General features: G+C 41.5%; 1 protein-coding gene across 1 annotated transcript; it reads right to left on the bottom strand.

The window, feature by feature from the left end:
- Positions 1 to 9: 9 nt before the first annotated feature.
- On the bottom strand, positions 10 to 23,143 carry LOC311106065 (myeloid leukemia factor 1-like). The gene is made up of 7 exons (XM_084148360.1): positions 23,038 to 23,143; positions 20,729 to 20,891; positions 3,529 to 3,615; positions 3,231 to 3,371; positions 1,768 to 1,927; positions 932 to 1,079; positions 10 to 719 (listed from the first exon to the last, which is right to left on the bottom strand). Exons 1-7 carry the CDS (start codon positions 23,082 to 23,084, stop codon positions 635 to 637), a joined length of 831 nt encoding a protein of 276 aa, XP_084004486.1. The 5' UTR covers positions 23,085 to 23,143; the 3' UTR covers positions 10 to 634.
- Between the last annotated feature and the right edge of the window lie 1,114 nt (positions 23,144 to 24,257).

Genomic DNA, 24,257 nt, shown 5'->3' with positions numbered 1-24,257 from the left:
CACGTCAAATAACAATATAAAAAGGGTATTATCATTTTTTACAAAGATTACAGCAGATAAAATACATTAATAAAACAATGGCCACTAAAAAAAAAATAGCAACAAAATTTGACGTCTAAGTGCACTTATGGACTTCAAATGTTTAACTGCATAAATATATACGTTTGTTTCCTTTTGATGCAATCTATACAATGTGAACATGACATTTTCAAAAGCAGAAGGATAGTATTTCTGAGATAACATTGACGTTGATCTGATGCCCAATGATAGACCAATATACTGTTTTATCTAATTGTGACAAATTATGTCTGCTCTCATGTCATGATTCTGAAATCATATATCACATATATTGCTAGTAGCTTATGTGTCCATGTCTTAATGCTACTTCCACAGGAGTCCTGAGCTTTCTGGAAGAAGCTTGTGTGGATCTACTCTGACAGAATAAGTGCCTGACTTGACAAGTGTTCTTTACTTTACTTGGTAGTGTGAAAATGAAAGGGTAAAAAGCATATCAACAACTGGGTCATTGTCTGATTTTCTGTGAGACAAAATACCTGGAAACCAAGCTCGTCTTGGAGACCGGTAAAAGCATCAAAGAGTTGTTGCCTGACGTATCTTTATTCGCTAGACATTTCTACTGTTTCATCATGCCTGAGCCTTTGACTTTGAGATCGTCAATGTGTATTTTCCTTCCTTCAGGTTTTGGGTTTGCTTTGTCCCTGAGGGAGAAAATGACAAAGCAGACATAAATCATTCATCCATCAACCCAAATTTCAATAAACCGTTTATCAACCGTAGTATAATATTTGACAATTCAATCATAACCTAAATTCTCAGTGATGTAGCATCCAGAAATGGTTTGTTTTGGTTTACGGCCACTCCTCCTCGAGCAGACCTGTCATTATATGACCTATGACACATGATGACTGACCTCCGTCCCTGGTCGAGGCCGGTGGCGGCGGTGAGGGCTGCCCGGTGCACCACCCTAGGCTTGGGGGCCTCCAGACGGGACATGGGGGCAAATGGTCGGAATTTAGACATCTCTTGCTGCCACTCTTCGTCAAAGGACTGCGCCTCGGCTATGAGGGGAAAGGGCAGAGGTCAGAGGTTAGGTGTCAGGAACAGTTTAGGTATCACTCTGTGGGATGCTGTGATAAGCCTGGCGAGGGGCAGTTCCTTGGAATCTGAATACCTTATTTTTGTCTGAGATAGGAACATAAATTAATGTCTCAGACTACAAACCCCAAACAGAGCTGGGAGAGGAGAGTCCTCTGATAGTAAATTCTATGTCTTTGTTTATGACTATTCATCGAACACTGATACATGCCTTTAAAAGCATCATAAAAAACACTTCTAATAAATTGCCGGTAACACTTTACTTAAAGACCGCAAGTATAATGTGTTATTGTTATAAGCATGTATGCGCCTTTGTAATGTTTTATTATAAGGCTTATAATATGTTATGTCTCTTTATGTAGGACATTTTCAATGGACTCAAGTAAGGATCATTATGAGATTATAATAAGACATAAGGGGGTGATACATTCTTACAACATGTCTTACAATGCATTATAATCAAAGGTAGTGGGTTCGAACCCCGGGACCACCCATACACAAAAATGTATGCACGCATGACTGTAAGTCGCTTTGGATAAAAGCGTCTGCTAAATGGCATGTTATTATTATTATTACCTGCAGGGTTAAAGTAAAGTGTTACCCTTTAGTTTCTTTTGGGATGCTGACCCCCTTACACTACAGCTGACTTACATTCATCTAGATTCTGGAAGTCCTGGTTGAGCTCCCGTTCCCCTGTCTTCATGTTCTGTTTTTTCTCCACCACGTGTCCTCGGTCCTGGATGTGGTGTCCAATGGACATCTTCTCCAGGCCGCTCTCTGAGTCCTTCAGGGACTGCCGAGTCTCCTTAATCTAGACACGGGGACAGCCAATCAGAATGAGTTACCAAAGAGGCGACGGCCAATAAAGACTGAGAAAGCCAATGTCAGGAAACTCTTGCTTTGTCAGACATATAGTTTGGCCAAATGTTATTTTAGTGTAAATGCAAAAAATACATAAATAAACCTAACTCTATATGAAGAGTTTATTTCCAAAACACTATATACACCAATTTTTCTCATTTGTTTTTTCTTCAGATATGATTGCTTATGGGTACCTTCATGTGTGTGTAAAATATTATACAGATCTTTAATTCATAGATTTTAGGTGTATGAAAAAAACCTCCCAAAACGCTATACACTGATTATGAACACGTTATACACTGATTATGAATACCTGCTCTTTCCATGACATAGACTGACCAGGTGAATCCAGGTGAAAGCTATGATCCCTTATTGATGTCACTTGTTAAATCCACTTCAATCAGTGTAGATGAAGGGGAGGAGAAAGGTTTAATAATGATTTTTAAGCCTTGAGAAAATTGAGACATGGATTGTGTATGTGTGCCATTCAGAGGGTGAATGTGCAAGACAAAATATTTAAGTGCCTTTGAACGGGGTATGGTAGTAGGTGCCAGGCGCACCGGTTTGAATGTGTCAAGAACTGCAACGGTGCTGGGTTTTTCACACTGGGTTTCCCGTGTGTATCAAGAATGGTCCACCACCCAAAGGACATCCAGCCAACTTGACAACTTTGGGAAGCATTGGAGTCAACATTGGCCAGCATCCCTGTGGGTTGCTTTCGACACCTTGTAGAGTCCATGCCCCGACGAAAGAGCATCTGCTAAATGACAAATGTTTTACATACAGATACATACTCATTTTACTGTACACAAATGTTTAATCTGTACAGTTCTTTATAAACAAAAACAATATTTGTTACATTTGACTGTGTAAAACCTAGCAGTACTACTTATTTCTCTGAGAGAAATAAATAGTTTGGATTATTTGTCTCTGAAATGAAACCATCAAGTGATAGATTTTAAACAAATACTGTACATGTCTGTCATTGAACAACCCCATGCCATGATTAGATAGTGAAAAAACACACCAATCTCTTTCATATTTTCTTTAAACAATAAAAGCAAATTTACCAACATTTCTGAAAATGGATATTTAGCGTTTTGGAATTAAACTCTTCATATACTCTCTATATGGCTCGGAGCGCTTGCGGTTCGAGTAAACAACCTCTTCCTTAGTGTTCAGTGCAGTATCAGCTTGGAGAGCCCTCCCCCAGACCCTCAGCAGTATCTCTGGCCATACTTGAGTGTACGTACCCCGCCGGGGGTGCGCCTTGTCTGGGAGGAGGCCTGGAACACCTTGAGGGGTTCGTCTCCAACCTTGGAGTAGGTCATCACTGAGGAGGAGCTGAATGAGTGGGCGTTGGTGTTGGCGTTCGAGTCTGTGGACAGGTTCTCCTGGAAAACAACACACACACAAACAGATTGACGTGATTATAAAGCGATGATGAACAAAGTCTGTCATAGAAATATAATTAATTCATACTATGCCCCTTCTAGTAATTCCATTTGTATGGGCTGTGTGGGGTATGAGAAGAGACACAACGTGACTCACAACGTTTCTATGCATGTCCTCCATCCTGTTCCTCACGCCGAACATCATGCTGTCCAGCATACTGAATGGGTTCCTCAACTCCATGTCCTGCAGAGAGAACAAGAACAATGGGCCATTCAAAACTAACTTTATGGTCCATACCACCATTACAACATTTGTGGTCCTCTGTAGCTCAATTGGTAGAGCATGGCGCTTGTAACGCCAGGGTAGTGGGTTCGATCCCCGGGACCACCCATACGTAAAAATGTATGCACACATGACTTAAGTCACTTTGGATAAAAGCATCTGCTAAATGGCATATTATTATTATTATTATTATTATCTTACAACAGACATCCATATACCATACTATATAAAACCTCCATCCACGCTGTACCATCACAGGGGAAAAACTTAAGTCGAATTTTCACTTATTTTCCCATTGACATCAATGCATGACTGGGTGAAAGCTTGACTTATCATAATCTAGTTTGTTGAAATCTATTTAAAAATGTAGGCTAACTTCACTCATCACTGTATTGGATATCTTTCATCAATCCATTCTTCAGAGATACACTAAACTCTAAATTATCCTTGTTTACTTTCCATTGACATGTTGTCACTTCAGTGGATGGATATGTTTTAGTAACGTGCATTAGTTGGGCATATGCAACCTTTGTGAAGTGGAAAAAAACATCACAACCGCAAAAATAACACCGATAAGTCAACGTAGCTTTAGGCTGCGTCCCTTAGGGCACCCTATCCCCTTTATAGAGCATACCTTTTTACCAGGGCCAATACAGCTTTAAATCAACATCCTGTGCATGTCACTGGCTAAATAGAGCTCTTTGACTGTTTTACAAGACTCGACCCAACCACATGATCCTAGTCTCTCTTGTAGTGGAGTGTAAATTACAGTAACTAACCACAGGTCTCCTAGGACAGCTAGAGTGAGCTAAAGTGCTAGGCTGAGCCACCATTGGTACCAGCCAGCCAGCCAGCAGAGTTGATCTGGCCTGCTGTGGGAGCCAGTTGGCTGGGGTAATATTTGACCCAACACCCGACAGGAAGGGTCAACCAGCTCGTAAAACAACCAGGCCATGTGTGCATGACCACACGCAACCCTGATACTGGTAGACACAATCGCACGCACACATACACACATGTAGCCTAGTAAGCCTACACATACACTTGGTATGGGGTAAACACATGCATACTATCACATCTTACCAATTTGACATGGCACATGTGCACTGTGAATGTGGCCTTTGCTCAGATTCACAATATAACAGATATTATGGTATTACGATAAATTCAGCTAGTTTCAAACTTGCTGTGTGTGTCTATTAAGACATAGTGTTAGTGACGGGGGTTAGTACGTGCCAATGGTTAGTTTAGGGATGAAACAAGGAATTGTGCTGCATTATAGCATTTGAGCAGTTTGCCTTACTAACTTACCGTGCTATCAACACTGCCGAAAGGCGAAAGCGACTGGCTCATTAGTACAATACAGAATGAACATAGCGCACAGAGCAGCAGCAACACACACATAAGCACACACATATACACACGCACAAAGAAGCCTGAGAAAGCACAAAGCACCACTGAGGCAGGCATGCTCATAAACACAAAATAGTGTCAGTTTTTACACATGTATTCAGTTTGTTCTCAGTCTGTAGTTTATAGTCTATTTAGCTTTGTTTTCTTGTTATATTACACTGTGAATCTGTACCAGAGCCCTTCACACATTTCCACGGGGCCTAGAACCTGCTGAATGTGCAAAGACAGACTCTATTTCAGTCCTAGCCGTTGCTCCCCTGACTCTCTACTCCAGGGTGTTTATAACCCCTTGAGGTCTGGAGGCCTGGGCAGGCATCCCAAACACCCCAACCCAAGGCAGGGGCACCGTATGTGGACACAGACACCAGAGAGAGGGAGAGAGGTTGGGCTGGTGGCTGCAGCTCAGCCTGGAGGGTGTTGAGAGAGCTCTGCTCTCCATGTAATTGGGACCCGTTGCCATGGATTACAGGGGGTTTAACACTGAAAACAGATCCTCGTTCTGAGAAAACCCTGCATGTACCCAATGGGCGGGCGGGCGGGCGAACGGAGGAGAGTCTGGGTCTATCTTGGCTGCTCGCTCAGCTCTTTTCCAAAGTTCAGGGTGATGTAAAACGCTCCTTGCTGCCCCGGATAGGCCTGTACGTAGCACGACGGGCCAATTAGATCTCTGAATTGCATCTATGAACTAATAAATAGCCATTACACTCCTGTGGTCGGGCATATTTTTAGATGGCCGCAGAGATTGATAGTGCAAAATGTAAAGCATGGACTCGGAGGGACTTTAACACATTATTTTGGGGGCGGCTGTGCTACCGCTCGATTATTTGAGCTCATGGTCCCTTTTCCCCCCTCTCTCACTGTTTAAAGGGGAGCTGTGAGTCACAGGGCTTTTATTTCAGCTCTCAGGGATGGGAGGGATAGGCGAGCTGTGAATGCATGGGTTCTAGGAACTGTTAGAGACCACTGGGGACATCTAAAGATGCCACCCTAATACAAAAAACAACAACTGGTCAGCAGATTAATGATACAGAGAGTAGGCCTAACTTTAGCGACAAAGTGCCCATTTCCTTTTATAATCAAAACACTTGATAAACTGTTTTTATTATGACAGGTATATAAAAAAGCTGAGATTTGATCTTGGCTTTAATTAAAGCAGTGAAATATAATGAACCGAAGTAAAACAATTTGATCTTTACTTTAATGAGCGATTAAACAAAGTGAACCGAAATAAAACGAACTCCTCTGAATCCAAGGTATCTTATGAAAATGTATATTAAGTAAGCAAGTAGTTGAGTGTGATGGAAGGGAAGGAAATGTGATATTGCCAAACAGCCAAACAACCTTTGAGAAGGAAGATGGAACATATTCACAGGCTGGGGGGATTGAATGCTCAGCAAACCGGCAAAAGAAACAGCAGCTTTACTTCAACGATGCCGTGAATGTGCGTGTGCGTGCGTGAATGCATCTGTGCGTGTGCTGATGTGCGTATATATGAGATTCTTCAAAGTAGCCACCCTTTGCCTTGATGACAGCTTTGCACACTCTTGGCATTCTCTCAACCAGCTTCATGAGGTAGTCACCTGGAATGCATTTCAATTAACAGGTGTGCCTTGTTAAAAGATAATTTGTGTAATTTCTTTCCTTCTGCGTTTGAGCCAATCAGTTGTGTTGTGGCAAGGTCGGGGTGGTATACAGAAGATAGCCCTATTTGGTAAAAGACCAAGTCCATATTATGGCAATTACAGCTCAAATAAGCAAAGCGAAACGACAGTCCATCATTACTTTGCTACCGACAGAGGGCTGCCTCACTTCTAGTCCTTAGGAAACTTTGCAGTATTTTGTTTTTTTATGTATTATTTCTTACAATGTTAGCCCAGAAAATCTTAAGTGTAATTACATACAGCCTGGAAGAACTATTGGATATCAGAGCGGCGTCAACTTACCAGCACTACGACCAAGAATACGACTTGTCCATATTATGGCAAGAACAGCTCAAATAAGCAAAGAGAAACGACAGTCCATCATTACTTGAAGACATGAAGGTCAGTCAATTTCTTCAAGTGCAGTTGCAAAAACCATCAAGCCCTATGATGAAACTGGCTCTCATGAGGACCGCCACAGGAAAGGAAGACCCAGAGTTACCTCTGCTGCAGAGGATAAGTTCATTAGAGTTACCAGCCTTAGAAATGGCAGCCTAATTAAATGCTTCACAGAGTTCAACAGGGATGCAAACTGGTGGCACTTTTTTTTGCACTGAAACATGCAGAAAATCCCTGCTTGGGGGGATAATAAATAAATAAAAACAAAATGCTAATTTCTAGTGACTTAGGCTGAATCCCTTCTTGAAATGCAGGTTAACTAATTAAACAACAAAGAATATGATCAACATGATCAGTCTCTGTGTGTAAAATAAAAAGTGGTTCATGTGAACCTAACGCACAGCTAAAAAATGTAAGGAAAGCAATCCAATGTTATTTGTTGCCAAGCCTTTACTGCAAATTGCACTCAAGTCCAGAGAAAAAACTATACATTAATATTGCAGTTAGCCATGACAGCCTTTGTAATAGAACGTTTGTGACCACACACATCTAAATATTGCACTTGGGAAAAAAACATATTTAAGTAGAAATAGAATGAAACAAACAGGCATTATATTTTTTCTCTATTATAGTGGCTACGATTATAGTGGCCACTATAGTAGACATCGATCAAGTGCACAAGGCTATATATGTGCAAAAATAACGTTTACAGAGAAAAACTAAAAGAATCCCCCCCTCACTCAGACACAACTGTATGTCAAGTTCAACACAACAAAAGCAATAGCTTTGGGCTACACTGCACGTTATTACATTGTACACTTTCTGCCTGTGGACACCTGTTCTACAATGTGCCAGCAGCAGAGCATGAGACCCTTTCTTGGCATAATTGATCTATTTCAGGCAGAGTACACCTGGCATACCCCTTTTTATCCACCGCATTGGAAAAGTGAGACAGAGGGAAAGTGTGTGGTGTTCCTTTCACCTATAATGGGATCCAGCTTAAGCCAGGCTCAGCTCCAGCTAACGTTACACTTCATCCCTGAATCCACTTGTTTAACAAGCAATGCCTCATTTTCACCTAATTCTCTCATTCTGAAAATTAACAACATACTGTAGAGGGAAAACATTAGTTCATAGATAGTAATTTAGTTAGTTCGTCAGCTAGTTAACTAGCTAACGGAAAATTCGATCCAGCTAGCAAGATACTTAACAATGCTAACAATTCTTGTTCCACCACACTTGCTCCCTCACCTCAAACTTTCCAAATGGCAGTTGTTTTTCGGTTACAGCTCATGAAGTACGCTTCATCACCTTCTCACCCCCGTCTCCGTAGTCAGGCTTCTCACCTACCTCTTCGTTATTGTGGACGCGCTGCTGTAACTGGAAAGCGGCCTTTCCACTCTCTGCTGTCTTTCCAGAGCGCGCACTGATGCTGTAACTAGCACCCGATTGGGTGCAACTAGCAAGTCGGTTATCTCTTCTCTCTTCAGTCGCTTGTTGCATTCTGTTGTTATGTGAACGATTGGCTGAGCCTTGGATAGCATCAGATGACCTGGCCTCCACAATCACCCGACCTCAACCCAATTGAGATGGTTTGGGATGAGTTGGACCCCAGAGTGAAGGAAAAGCAGCCAACAAGTGCTCAGCATGTGGGAACTCCTTCAAGACTGTTGAAAAAGCATTCCTCATGAAGCTGGTTGAGAGAATGCCAAGAGTGTGCAACGCTGTCATCAAGGGTGGCTATTTGAAGAATCTCAAATATAAAATATATTTTGATTTGTTTAACACTTTTTGGGTTACTACATGATTCCATATGTGTTATTTCACAGTTCTGATGTCTTCACTATTATTCTACAATGTAAACATTTGTAAAAATAAAGAAAAAGCCTTGAATGAGTAGGTGTGTCCAAACTTTTGACTGGTAGTGTACACACACACACATATATATATACTGTATATATACACAAAACCGTTCAAAAGTTTGGGGTCACTTAGATATTTTCTTGTTTTCGAAAGAAAAGCAATTTCTTTGTCCATTAAAATAACATCAAATTGATCAGAAATACAGTGTAGACATTGTTCATGTTGTAAATGGCTATTGTAGCTGGAAACGGCTGATTTTTTATGGAATATCTACATAGGCGTACAGAGGTCCATTATCAGCAACCATCAGTCCTGTGTTCCAATGGCACATTGTGTTTGCTAATCCAAGTTGATCATTTTAAAAGGCTAATTGATCATTAGAAAACCCTTTTGCAATTATGTTAGCACAGCTGAAAACTGTTGTGCTGATTAAAGAAGAAATAAAACTGGCCTTCTTGAGACTAGTTGACTATCTGGAGCATCAGCAATTGTGGGTTTGATTACAGGCTCAAAATGGCCAGAAACAAATAACTTTCTTCTGAAACTCGTCAGTCTATTCTTGTTCTGAGAAATAAAGGCTATTCCATGAGAGAAATTGCCAAGAAACTGAAGATCTCGTACAACGCTGTGTACTACCCTTCACAGAACAGCGCAAACTGGCTCTAACCAGAATAGAAAGAGGAGTGGGAGGCCCCGGTGCACAACTGAGCAAGAGGACAAATACATTAGAAACAGATGCCTCACAGGTCCTCAACTGGCAGCTTCATTAAATAGTACCCCGCAAAACACCAGTCTCACTCAATGTCAACAGTGAAGAGGTGACTCCGGGTGCTGACCTTCTAGGCAGAGTTGCAAAGAAAAAGCCATATCTCAGACTGGCCAATAAAAATAAAATATTAAGATGGGCAAAAGAACACAGACACTGGACAGAGGAAAATTGGAGCCAATTTCCTCCTACAAGAGGACAATGACCCAAAGCACAGCTCTAAACTATGCAATAACTATTTAGGGAAGAAGCAGTCAGCTGGTATTTTGTCTATAATGGAGTGGCCAGCACAGTCACTGGATCTCAACCCTATTGAGCTGTTGTGGGAGCAGCTTGACCATATGGTACGTAAGAAGTGTCCATCAAGCCAATCCAACTTGTGGGAGGTGCTTCAGGAAGCATGGGGTGAAATCTCTTCAAATTTCCTCAACAAATTGACAACTAGAATGCCAAAGGTCTGCAAGGCTGTATTTGCTGCAAATTGAGGATTCTTTGACGAAAGCAAAGTTTGAAGGACACAATTATTATTTCAATTAAAAATCATTATTTCTAACCTTGTCAATGACTACATTTCCTATTAATTTAGCTATATTTCCTATTCAAACTCATTTCATGTATGTTTTCATGGAAAACAAGGACATTTCTAAGTGACCACAAACTTTTGAACGGTAGTTGAAGTATTTTTTACTTCAACCACCAACCACAGGAGGACTCAGGAGCCCGCTCTCAAAGAGTGTAGACAGCCTGCTGCTGCCGCTCTGCTAATCATCAGATGGGGGGAGAAGAGGTGGTAGGGGGCCCGCGTGGGTAACTGGGGGTCCTGCCTTGATTAGGTAACTGATTAATAAAAATACGATAAAAAACTGCATAATAAATACATGTGACTGGTCAATTGTGTGAGTCAGGGGCTGGGCCAAGAGTCAAAAAACATAAAACTATAATAATAATACTTTTTTATCCAACCACAGGAGCCCGATCTCAATGTTCAAAATACACCAGAGAGAACAATTTAGCCACAAAGGATCAATAGTTTATTAAAAAATAACTGTGAATTCAGTTTTATCACAAGCACATATAGTTACCAGGACAGCGGAGTCACTCACCACCTTCCGGAGACACTTGAAACCCCACCTCTTTAAGGAATACCTGGGATAGGATAAAGTAATCCTTCTACCACCCTTACCCACCCCCAAATTTTTTTTAACTAAAATTAATTTTTAAGTGGTTGTCCCACTGGCTATCATAAGCTGAATGCACCAATTTGTAAGTCTCTCTGGATAAGAGCGTCTGCTAAATGACGAAAATGTATTTTTATTTTATTTTTATCTGCCAAAATGAAGGAAACACCAACAAAAGGTGTCTTAAAAGGGTGTTGGGCCACCACGATTTGCCAGAACAGCTTCAATGCGCCTTGACATAGATTCATAGATACAAGTGGACCTAAACCATGCCAGGAAAATGCACCCCACATAACATACAGCGCATTTGGAAAGTATTCAGACCCTTTTGCTTTTTCCACATTTCGTTACGTCACAGCCTTATTTTTAAATGGATTAAATTGTTTTTTCCCCCCTCATCAATCTACACACAATACCCCATTATGACAAAGCAAAAATTGTTTATCACATTTACATAAGTATTCAGACCTGTTACTCAGTACTTTGTTGAAGCACCTTTGGCAGCGATTACAGCCTTCTTGGGTATGACGCTACAACCTTGGCACGCCTGTATTTGGGGAGTTTATCCCATTCTTCTCTGCAGATCCTCTCAAGCTCTGTCAGGTTGGATGGGGAGCGTCGCTGCACAGCTATTTTCAGGTCTCTCCAGAGATGTTTGATCGGGTTCAAGTCCTGGCTCTGGCTGGGCCACTCAAGGACAATCACAGACTTGTCCCGAAGCCACTCCTGCGCTGTCTTGGCTGTGTGCTTAGGGTCGTTGTCCTGTTGAAAAGTGAACCTTCGCCCCAGTCTGAGGTCCTGAGCAGGTTTTCATCAAGGATCTCTCTGTACTTTGTTAATCTTTTCCTCAATCCTGACTAGTCTACCAGTCCCTGCCGCTGAAAAACATCCCCACAGCATGATGCTGCCACCACCATGCTTCACCGTAGGGATGGTGCCAGGTTTCCTCCAGAGGTGACGCTTGGCATTCAGGCCAAAGAGTTCAATCTTGGTTTCATCAGACCAGAGAATCTTGTTTCTCATGGTCTGAGAGTCTTTAGGTGCCTTTTGGCAAACTCCAAGCGGGCTGTCATGTGCCTTTTACTGAGGAGTGGCTTCCGTCTGGCCTTTCTACCATAAAGGCCTGATTGGTGGAATGCTGCAGAGATGGTTGTCCTTCTAGAAGGTTCTCCCATGTCCACAGAGGAACTCTAGAGTGACCATTGGGTTCTGGTCACCTCCCTGACCAAGGCCCTTCTCCCCCGATTTCTCAATTTGACCGGGCGTCCAGCTCTAGGAAGAGTCTTGGTGGTTCCAAACTTCTTCCATTTAAGAATGATGGAGGCCACTGTGTTCTTGGGGACCTTCAATGCTGCAGAAATATTTTGGTACCCTTCCCCAGATCTGTGCCTCAACACAATCCTGTCTTGGAGCTCTATGGACAATTCCTTCGACCTCAAGGCTTGCTTTTTGCTTTGACATGCACTGTCAACTGTGGGACCTTATATAGACAGGTGTGTGCCTTTCAAAATCATGTCCAATCAATAGAATTTACCACAGGTGGACTCCAATCAAGTTGTAGAAAATCTCAAGGATGATCAACGGAAGCAGGATGCCCCTGATCTCAACTTTGTGTCTCATAGCAAAGCGTCTGAATACTTATGTAAATAAGGTATTTATGTTTTTAATAAATGTGCAAACATTTCTCAAAACCTGTTTTCGCTTTGTCATTATGGGTATTGTGTGTAGAAAAATGAATTTAATCCATTTTAGAATAAGGCTGTAACGTAACAAAATGTGGAAAAAGTCAAGGGGTCTGAATACTTTCCGAATGCACTGTATACTTTATATCCCTCGTTTACTTAAGTGTTTCCTTTATTTGGGCAGTTACAGGTATGCCTACAGTCGAGAAGACTGCAGTTTGGGCAGCATGCGCGCCAAATATACAACTTGTTGCATTGTGGCCATAGACATATAGACATCCCACGGGGGGCCAGTAAAAATTATAATGTATGCACTCACTAACTGTAAGTCGCTCTGGATAAGAGCGTCTGCTAAATGACTAAAATGTAAAAATAGAATCCATAGAAGGGTTTCTTAACCTCTTACCCTGGCAATTTGACTGTTAAACTCATGGACACACTAGCAATAGATACCAGTCCTGACTTGAATGGAAACTGTTGCGGCTGTTGCTTTGTCTTTTGCAGATTTTAAAATACAATTGCGGGAAAAACGTACAGTTTGGAAAGCAAATGCCTACTGCTGAAAAGAGAAGACTAATCCGTCTTTAGAACCAATAGAAACAATTTTCTATTAAAAAAAACTAAGCCCCGGGGCCAATGATTTCTTAATCCGGCCCTGCATCCACCAGTAGCTTTTCAAAGATCCCTACAACAGCCCACTGCTACAGAGCTAGCCACCGCTGTGCACAGTGCACCACACACATGCTCTTACTAACAACAGCTTTGACTGTGAGCTAGCTAGCTACAGTAGCGTTCTTTAAAGCTCTCTAAAAACAGTGGTTGCCTCCCAAATAGCACCCTATTCTCAATGTAGTGCTCTACTAATGACCTATGTAGTGCACTACTTTAGGGAATAGGGTGCCATTTGGGAAGCACAGTCTCTCTGTGCTGTACTCAACAAGAGGCCACTCAGCGTGCTGTGAGGAGAGAGAGGAGAGGACTAATAGAAAGGAACAGGGTCGCATGCAGCGAGAGAGAGCTGAGGCTGGTCCGTTGAAAGTAATTACCAGGGATAAATATACTGGGCACACGGGGAGGGGCGCAGGATTAGTGAAAGGACACAGGGACTAAGTTTAGCACCTCAGGGCTTCTAGTGGAGGGCAGCTGCCTGGTCATCATGAGACATTTATACTGGGAGAGAGAAGTTGTCTTTACATTTACATTTTAGTCATTTAGCAGACGCTCTTTTCCAGAGCGACTTACAGTTAGTGAATGCATACATGTGAAACGAACCCACATCTCTGCCGGCCAAACCCTCCCCTACCTTGGACGACGCTGGACCAATTGTGCGCCGCCCATGGGGTCTCCTGGTCGCGGCCGGCTGTGACCCATTAGACAGATCTGGGTCATGTTCATTAGGTACCAAACGGAGGAAAACAGAGAGACAACTTGGACATGTCCAATAAGAAACCTTTTCGGAATCTGTTGCAAAACGTTTCAAAACGTTTTCATGTCCTAATGAATATGACCATTAGACTAGTGACCAATCCTCAAAAAGGGCTTACGTTTTTGAGCAGTGGCGGTCGGTGCCGTTTAAGGTTGCAAAGGGAGTGTATATTACTGGAAACTTTCTAAGTTTACCAGTAAACTACCAGAATTTTGGTATCTTTCAAGGATTTTCTGTAATATAATACAAGATATCGAGTGGCCCTTTTGGGTACTTCAGATTTGTACAGGTGTCTGTAATTATCTCTGGCCCGCTCTCTGGTCTTATCACATGTAAAATATACGAAATAATTAAATACGATGATTTTCAAATAAAACATTTAATGACAAAGCTGTAAACATTAGCCTTAATATAAACTATCAACTTAGTTGGTGTTAATGACAGTTTCAGCATGAAATATCCTTTGTATTTGTTTTATACCTTTATTTTTATTTTACTATGTCAGTATGCATTTGTTGGCAATGTTTTGGCATCAAATGGTGGCAGCAGTTGTGAAAAAAGTCAATATTGGAGTTGCAGAGATAATTGAAAATAATGCCATTGTTGATTACATGCTTTTTTCATTAATTAGGCTATTTTCTCTTGAATCATATGGTCTATCTACTAGAAACTCATGGACAATATGGACACAGATATAAAAAAATGAATAATATATATGAACATATTTTTAAAAAGTTATTCAAGTATAAATGACCAAAGTTACAATAGATTGCCATAGATTTTCTGTTAATGACCAAAATTACTGAAGATTCCGGTAACTTTGGTAAACTACGGGTAGCTTTGCAACCCTAGTGCTGTTTAAGATGAGGGAGGATGATTTTTTTTAATGAGCATGGCCTTATTTATATTACAGCATAATGGATGACTGTCATTCATATTCCATTCACCCAGCTCAATGTAACATTGATAGGTGCTAAATGGCATATTATATTATTATTATATTATTTTCTCGCATCTACACGCTCTCCTCCTCTCACCTTTTCCCTTCACTTGTGGACTCCAGTGCACAACACAACAGCTGTCTGTGACAAGGCGGAACTGCTAACCGCTACACAGTCTACATTGTTGTCACCATATTAATGCTATAGTCAACAAACTAGAACTAATGCGTTAGTAAACCCACAATCCAATCCATGTGTACAATCAGGCAGTACAGTGTACAGCAAGCAGTTTAGCAGTTACACCAGCGGGCCCCGTTGGCAATACATCAATAAAACCGAAAGCTTACCTTGACTTGGAAGAGTTGCAGTGTTGGATAGCCTTAGCCAGCTAGCTAACATAAATAGCATTCCTCTCTGTTTCTGTTTGAGTCAGGTTGTTGAGTAGGCTAAATTTGCTGCATTAGCTAAGTAAGTGAAAGGTAAACTAAGTACAATGAAATATAGCTCTCTCTCTCTCTCTCTCTCTCTGCTGCTTCTCCTTCATTTTTGAAGAAGTTAATTTGTTCAAAACTGTTCAACTATTATCTTTCTCACTCTTCTGAGTCAACTATTCACCACACTATGCACTGCATTGCTAGCTAGCTGTAGCTTATGCTTTCATTGCTAGATTTGTTCTCTGATCCTTTGATTGGATGGACAACATGTCAATTCATACTGCAAGAGCTCTGATAGGTTGGAGGATGTCCTGCGGAAGTCATCATAATTACTAAGTCTATAGAAGGGGGTGAGAACCATGAGCCTCCTAGGTTTTGTATTGAAGTCAGCACAAAAACATCCTGTGGCATACTGCATTAGCATCGAACAGCCCCCGCGATATGCAACTTTTCAGGGAAGTCAGGAACCAATTTACACAATCAGTTAGGAAAGTAAAGGCTAACTTTTTCAAACAGAAATGTGCATCCTGTAGCACTAACTCCAAAAAGTTTTGGGACACTGTAAAGTCTATGGAGAATAAGAGCACCTCCTCCCAGCTGCCCACTGCACTGAGGCTAGGAAACACTGTCACTACCGATAAATCTACAATAATCGAACATTTCAACAAGCATTTTGCTACGGCTGGCCATGCTTTCCACCTGGCTACCCCTACCCCGGCCACCAGCTCTGCACCCTCCGCTGCAACTTGCCCATGCCCCCCGGCCACCAGCTCTGCACCCTCCGCTGCAACTTGCCCATGCAAGTTTTTACTTAAATCTGATTGAAAATCTATGGCATGACTTGAAAATAGTTATCTAGCAATGATCAACAACCAATTTGACAGAGCTTGAAGAATTAAAAAAATAATAATGGTAAAATATTGTACAATCCAGGTGTGCAAAGCTCTTACAGACTTACACAGAAAGACTCACAGCTGTAATCGCTGCCAAAGGTGATTCTAACATGTATTGAATCAGGGGTGTGAATACTTATGTAAATTAGATGTTTCTGTATTTCATTGTAAATAAATTCGCAAAAAAATTCTAAAAACATGTTTTCACTTTGTCATTATGGGGTATTGTGTGTAGATGGGTGAGAAAATAAATATATTTAATCAATTTGGAATTCAGGCTGTAACAACAAAATGTGGAATAAGTAAAGGGGTATGAATACTTTCTGAAGGTACTGTATGAATATTTATGATTTTACTTTTTGCTAGCTGATTAATAGACAACTTTGCTCTCATCCAGTGCTGCATGGTCCTGCCTGACAGAAATACATAGTTACACGTTTTTTATGATGTGGCTATTGTAATCTCATCGGCTCTAAGGAAAACAATTGGGCTCAGACACTGAAAACTCTCATTGTTTTCAGTCAAAGGTTCCTCTGTGGATTTTATTTGTTCAGTCCCTACTCTTGCAATTACGTTAACTCCAGTACAACCTGACAATCATTGACAAGAAATTCCATCAACTTAGTGGGCCTTCACTCCAATGTCAATGCCATCCTGAATCTCCCAGTCTGCCTTTGAGTTGCCATACATGTTGACATGGTGACATTATGGGGTATGGGGAGACTGTAACCACACTGTACATTTGAAGATGATCCCTGGGCTTTGATGGACTGTAAAGGGGTTGCAGAGGAGGTGGCGCTGGTCAAGCATGATGCACAAAGACCACGATCTCACAGTCAATCCCCAGCCACCATACACGATCACATACAGCATCTTTGTTTAAGTTTGACCATCCTAAGGGGCCTCTTGTTTGCCATAGATGCCATATGTCCTTAAAGGGATGTTGGGATTACTGAACAGTTTCCCAGACCAACGCATGAGTCACCCCAACATGAAAGCTTATTCTTTACATGCAAGTCCAGTTCCGGTATCACATGGGCTGGCCAGCCATCGTTGGTAGCAAAATAGGTACATATGATGGCAATGCACACTAGCACCTTCCAGGTGGCATTTTGGCTATTGAACACCCTACTGACATGTGGCAGTCCAATTCCATGCTGTCTCTGTCTGTAGTTACTGCCAGAGGGGAGGTCTGATGGTGGAGTGAACCTATCGAGGACAGTTCTAAGAGATTCAGGATGGCATTAACATTGAAGAGGTGCAAATCCTATCATATGTGAAGGAACAGTAAGTTGATGGCATTTCTTGTCAATAAGTGTCATGTTGTGTTGGTTCTATGTGGTGAACACCTGCCTTATGAGCTTGTATGTGTGTGGAGCTGTGCTACGTCCATCATAACACTTCTTAGTCGTAGTTTATGACCTACACTAAGTAGCCTCTAGTTAACCTGAGGTCGCCGTCACCGGTTCTTTCACCCTCTTCATCTCCTGCTGGGCCTGCCCCAGATTGTAATCACAGCCAACTACCCACAGTTAATATTGTTCTATCCAACTTCCAAAATAATATTAAGGAATTTGTAGGATGTGACCTGCAGGAATTTTGACACATTCAACATTAAAAACTCAATTAGGCGTTGGAAAGATCTATGGGCTGGTCTGTTTGTTACAGCCCTTTCACAGACTCTCCTTCACAACCCGACAACTAACCATTTCACTACTGAAGTATCCCCAGAATCATTCAGGCTGAGATAACATTACAAATAGTCAATGGGTCTCGTTCAAATTGAGCCCAACCCTGGTTGGCATGCAAGCTGCATCTCCTGAGTGTCTGCACCCAACTGTTGTAGAATTGGAAACTGATCACCACACAGCCGCAATATCCCGCCAGTCATGCAGGAACGATAGCTTGCCTAGAATGGCCAGTTACCTGTGCAAGCTGGTCAGGCCCCAGAACTACAACCACCACTGGCTACTTTGTCTCCTCACCCTGTTAGGACACACTCATGTCCCGGACACCTCAAAGACTTTGAATCAACCTTGCACACTTAGTTTCAGTGAGGAAAGAGGGAAAAGGTTAGCGCTGTACATATACGCTACTAGAGTGGCTGACTGTTGTATTACAGGTTGCTTTCCTGTAACTTGGTTAAGCTACTATGTGCTTGTGTCGTCAAAGGTTTGTTATTATATTTAGCAGAATTGCCCATTGTTGATATGCTGTAAGTGTGTGAATGAGATTTAAACATGAACACACATTGAAAAGCTATTTGGCTCAGGTATTCAAACACAACAGAGGCATGGCAGTGCCACTCATAGTCCTAGATATGCCAAGATGAAACCCTTTTTAAATCCAAAATTAACAAGGGCAACTTATATGCAGGCGAAGGTGTTTGAATGTAATCATGTTGACCATATTGGATTCAGAATCAAATTGATTTACACCAAAACAGTCTTTACGGGCATGAGTGTTGTATACAATTATGAAAAAAATGTAATCTAATTCCGATGTCGGAGCTCACTTGCTTTCCTTAGAGCAGATTACACTAGCCACAACATCTAAAAACATGTGTAACTGTATGTACTTTTGTCAGGCAAGATGATCCAGCACTGAATGAGAGCACATTTGACATGGAAAGTTATAATTTAATAAATACTTATAGTTGACATTTCCGCCTATTGTATCTCTGTGTTTACAGGTTTATATTTCCAAGATGCATTACTATATCCTAATGCTGTTTGTTTGTTTATGTATGTAGGGCAGACAACTGACTACTTGTATTTAACATTTTAGCAATATCAGAGCATGCAATATTGGGTTAAATTAGCTTATGCGGCCCATCCCCCCTACAGCCAGGCACTATTCTGTACTTTTTGAATTTAGGGGGTGTGTCAAAATATCTATCAATTTAACCACTTTTGCAGAAAAATATTTGTACACAACCATCCATTTCATAAATGGGAGACATTAAGGATGTGAAAAAACATGGTTGTGTTTTGTTCTACCTCAGGTAGAGGTATCAAAAAAAAATGTAAGTGCCTTCCCACTAGCCTACATGGTCTATTTGACTTCTGATAGAAAATGCATCTAACTGCATTGCAAAGCTGAGCTAATAGGCTAGTGTTTAACTGTCATGAAACTGTAATTCAGGAGTGGACCAGTACTGTTCATATTTACAGAGAAAATGAACTACACACGACACTGAATCCTAACTTTGCACATGCTTAACTTGGCAATCATGCATTAATGTCAATGGATGATTTGCAAGAAAACGTTATGTACAAGGATCTCAAGTCACGATTCAGGCCTATGTGAAAACAGAACTATATTGTGATAAACTCATAACCAGCGTTGTCGTGAGAAATGTGTACAGTGTGTCCTTTCTGATTTGCTGCATGTAACCATGGGCCAAACAGCTATGAAAACAAACATGTCTGTTTTGACTTGTCTTTTCAACAGCTCGGGGCAGCAGGGTCCTCAAGAGGGCCATTGGTGTGTTTGAGTGAGAAAGCAGTGTGTCAGTGGAACAATGCTCTAAATATACCCTCCTCAGGCCAAAGATAGCTGGCCAGAGAGGCGAGGGGGTTGCCCTTCTACAACCCACCAAACTCTCCAGTGCCCCAGCAGAGCAGCAGCAGAGGTTCAATAAGCAGTACAGCATCGCTGGCCTGACCCGGCAGCAGGGGGGATCTGGTTACACGCCCATGGCCATTTTCCATCACGAGCCCAGTAAACCTAAGCCCTTTTCTTTTTTTTTCTATTTCGGCTGGTCAGCGTTCTTGTTTGTTTCAATGCTGGGTACTGAAATGAAGGAGGGGGGCGAGTTGTGGTGCAAGTGTTTGGGTTCCTTCACTCACTGACACCGATGAAGAGGACAGTATGTAGGTCAGTACCAAGAACTGACCAACCCCTGGGCCAGGGATATGATTTCACACCTTCACCAAGAGAGTATGAGTGAATGGGGAGAATCTAAAATGTACTGGGAGGTATGGTTGCCAGTTTCTGTTTCTCAAGCCAAGAGAACATAGCCTGGACCCAGATCTGTTTGTGCAGACAAATGTTTGGCATGATAAGGAGTTGACATGATAGCACAAACAGATCTGGGAGCAGGCTAAGGAGAACAAATCCAAAGGGAGAAGACTAGCTTAAGGATAGGGTATGAACTAGAGGCACTGAAGCAGTCACCTGTTTGAGATTCAAACCAACAACCCTCTCCTGACCTGACATATCCTGGTCAGTATCTGTATGTGCTTTAGCCAATATCGAAACTCCCAGGCTACTTGTGTCATGCGCATTGAGCATAGGAAATGCGCTTTACAAATTAATAATAATAATTATTATTATTATTATGATGTGTGGGACCTAACCTGGGTCACCATGACAACACATTGGCCCTAGTCACCGTACCCCAGTCAGTGTGTCACAGTCAGCGCATCAGTCCTCACCCTGTGGTCCTCCCGTAGCACCATGCTAGTGTTGGGTTGGCCCCCAGCTACGTGGCCCCTGTCCCGCCGGCCAGTCATACTGGGCATGAAGTCCCGACCGAAGGGCTCTGAGAAACTCTGCATCATCTGTTGTACACGGTTGTTGTGTGCCTGGAATGGATCCCTGTTGAGAAGAGGAAGAAGAAGAGATGGAATTAGCCTCAACGTTCCCAGAGATGCTGGTTCTGTAATTCTTTGCATAATTGATGACTGTGCTGATGAGTGACGAGCTGCAGATTGGAAAAAAGGGAAAGTGGAGGGAACTAAAGGAAGGAAGTAAGGAAGGAAAGAAGGGAACTTCTTAACACCAGGCATCATTTACTGTCGGTCATACAATCAAATTCACAATTAATATGAGTAGGCCTAGTTATATTAGCTATCAATTCATGGAACACCTCCCCAAACACTTCAATGAAGGAGGCAGTGTAGCTCCTCCTTATTTTTTAGGTCAAATCAGTGATCTGCATTTTTTTTTTCTGTGTGAAAATAGTAAAAATAGTCATAGCTGGATGTGGGGTGGATGGGGGGAGTTCGGGGGACAACCGGAAGGTTTTGGGTGTTCGGAGCAGCTTCACTTCGGTGTAGAATGTATGTTTTAAAATATAAAATAATAATAATAGTTATAATAATACAAAATTGTCATAGCAAGAACATGCAACCGGGCATTGCGAGGGGAGGGCTGGTTTGTAGACTGAAGATGGGGGTCGTACTGTAACATTTATCTGATTTTATTGCAGGCCTAAGATATGACAAGGATCTAGGCCAGGTGATTAATAGATATTTCATTCTCTCACTTATCCTGGGGAATGGCTCACAGCATCTATTCCCCAATGAAAAACATGAAGCAATGTTTTGCTGACACCAGTAACTCTATGCCTCGAGTAGGAAGTACCATGCTATTACTTTAGCCTACATGTCAACCAGTAGCTATTGACACACATCAAACATCGATTTCGGTGTGCCTTCGTTGTCATTTAAATGATTTAGAATATGAGGTGACCAGTATATACATGAGGCATAAGTCTCAAGGTGCAGGGCAGAGTACAGGCAGGTAGCCATGCAGAAAGTGATAGCTGTTCAACAGTCTGATGGCCTGGAGATATAAACTGTTTTTCAGTCTGAAACTGCTGATATAATATAAGGGAATAGGCTATGCTGATAACAAAGCATTGAAATTGGGCACACAATTTCCCCATAAAAATATCTGCAACCTATTGATTGTGAATGCAGCTCTTAAAATATAACATTATTGATAATAGCCTACATACTGTCATTGTAGACACGGGGTGGGTAGCATACAGTCGTTATTGTCTATTATCTTAGACGTGTCATGTTCAAAGTGGTGTTGACTTTTGACTGGTATTTAAAATAAACATTATTTTTCGAGAAAAATCTTCAGACAGTCGAATGAATGAGTGGCAGAATACAATAGTGATACTACTTACGAGAAGAAAGGGTCCTCGTCAAATTCCCTGAGAAGACTGTTAAAACATTTCCACGGGCGTGACAGCCCCCAGCGCACCGTGTCAATGAAGTTACTATCGAAACTTGCTACATTTTAGAACGTTGGGCTGATGAACCAACAGCCACATAACCTCCGACGAGCCCTCCGATTGGCTGGCTATACAATGCTCGAGCAGGATCTATCAGAAGTACTTTATGTTGTCAGTAGCTGTCGTGACAACGGAGCTCGCGCTATAAAAAAATATTCGAAGTTTTGCCTTAGCTATTTTACCAGCGTGTGGCACAAGACCATAACATTTTCAATGTTCGTTTTTTTTAAAAAGCTGTCAGTGCTATTATATGATACAATATCAGTACTTGTTGCATTTACAACATGTGTACATCCAATCATTAACTGATTTTACCCAGAGCACGGCTGTGGATTGACTGCATTGTTTGAATGGAATGTTTGCATATTGGCAGTTATTGAAAAATTAATAATGGAATAATCCCTCTCTAATATTGTCGGCTGGCTGGCTAACTAGCTAACAAACATACAGTGCAGATACATTCTTCACGTTCATTATTTTACACAATCTTATCACAGCACTGGCAAACTATAACGTTATTGATAATAGCCTACACTACTGACAGTCATTATAGACAAGGGGTGGGCACAGTCGTTCTTGTCCATTATCTGAAACAATGTGGCATCATGTTCAAAGTGGTGTTGACTTTTGACTGATATTTAAAATAAATATTTTTCTAGAAAAATCTTCAGACAGTCGAATGAATGAGCGGCAGAATACAATATTGATACTACTTACGATAAGAAAGGGTCCTCGTCAAATTCCCTGAGAAGACTGTTAAACATTTCCACCGGTGTTGGGAGCGGCTATGAAGCGGCTCGTACGACCTCGTGTGACAGGCCCCGGGTTACTATCGAAACTTGCTACATTTTAGAACATTGGGCTGATGAGCTCCTATTGGCTGGCTATTCACAGGCTCGAGCAGGATCTATCAGAAGAACGTTATGTTGTCAGTAGCTGTCATGACAACGCAGCTAGGTCTAGATTTGTTTTCTTCTAAATGTTGCCTTATTTTACCAGCGTGTGCCACTTAAGTGATAATGCCCTCGAAGCCTGTGTTTTGGAGGATATATTGGCACTGATGATTTGGTTAGCTAAACTAGCAAGTATGTTTATTTATTTGGTTACCAAGGCACCTACTGTAGCTATCTACAGTAGTAAACTCGCTAGCTACTTCAGTGAATGTTGAACACATGTTAGATTCTACTGCACTGTTGGAGCTAGAAACACAAGCATTTCGCTACACCCACAATAACATCTGCAAAATATGTGTATGTGACCAAGAAAATTTGATTTGACATTTCTACCTGCAAATGAAAACATTTCTAGCAGTAAATGTGTTAAATTATAGCCAAAAGGGATAATTAACTAGGGGTTGCACGCCATGTAACACCTTCCACGTCGTTCATTATTTTCCAGAGAACCCATAGCCCCAAATTGATTATCCCTTACTTGCATTTGCAATTTGTGTAAATCCTATCATCAACTGATTTCAGCTAGAGTAGGGCTGTGGATTGACTGCATTGTTTGAATGGAATGGTGACCTATTGGCAGTTATTGAAACATTTATGGAATCATCTCCCAAATACTGGCTGGCTAGCTAGCTAGCTAATAAACATACAGTCTTGGTCAAAAGTTTTGAGAATGACACAAATATTAATTTTCAATGTCTGCTGCCTCAGTTTTTATGATGGCAATTTGCATATACTCCAGAATGTTATGAAGAGTGATCAGATGAATTGCAATTAATTGCAAAGTCCCTCTTTGCCATGAAAATGAACTTAATCCCCAAAAAACATTTCCACTGCATTTCAGCCCTGCCACAAAAGGACCAGCTGACATGTCAGTGATTCTCTCGTTAACACAGGTGAGAGTGTTGACGAAGACAAGGCTGGAGATCACTATGTCATGCTGATTGAGTTAGAATAACAGACTGGAAGCTTTAAAAGGAGGGTGGT

Source organism: Coregonus lavaretus, assembly GCF_964263955.1.
Source record: "Coregonus lavaretus genome assembly, chromosome: 30".
Taxonomy (NCBI): Eukaryota; Metazoa; Chordata; class Actinopteri; order Salmoniformes; family Salmonidae; genus Coregonus; species Coregonus lavaretus.
The sequence above is the reverse complement of the archived record's forward strand: the minus strand, read 5'-3'. Positions and strand labels throughout refer to the sequence as shown.

Bases quoted from the DNA above. Each gene is read 5' to 3' on its own strand.
- LOC311106065 (XM_084148360.1), bottom strand. From the start codon at position 23,084: ATGTTTAACAGTCTTCTCAGGGAATTTGACGAGGACCCTTTCTTATC. The intron at 3,372-3,528 runs GTGAGTCACGTT...GTTGTTTTCCAG, and splicing joins AGGACATGCATAGAAACGTT to GAGAACCTGTCCACAGACTC. The intron at 1,928-3,230 runs GTACGTACACTC...CCCCGTGTCTAG, and splicing joins CAAGGCGCACCCCCGGCGGG to ATTAAGGAGACTCGGCAGTC.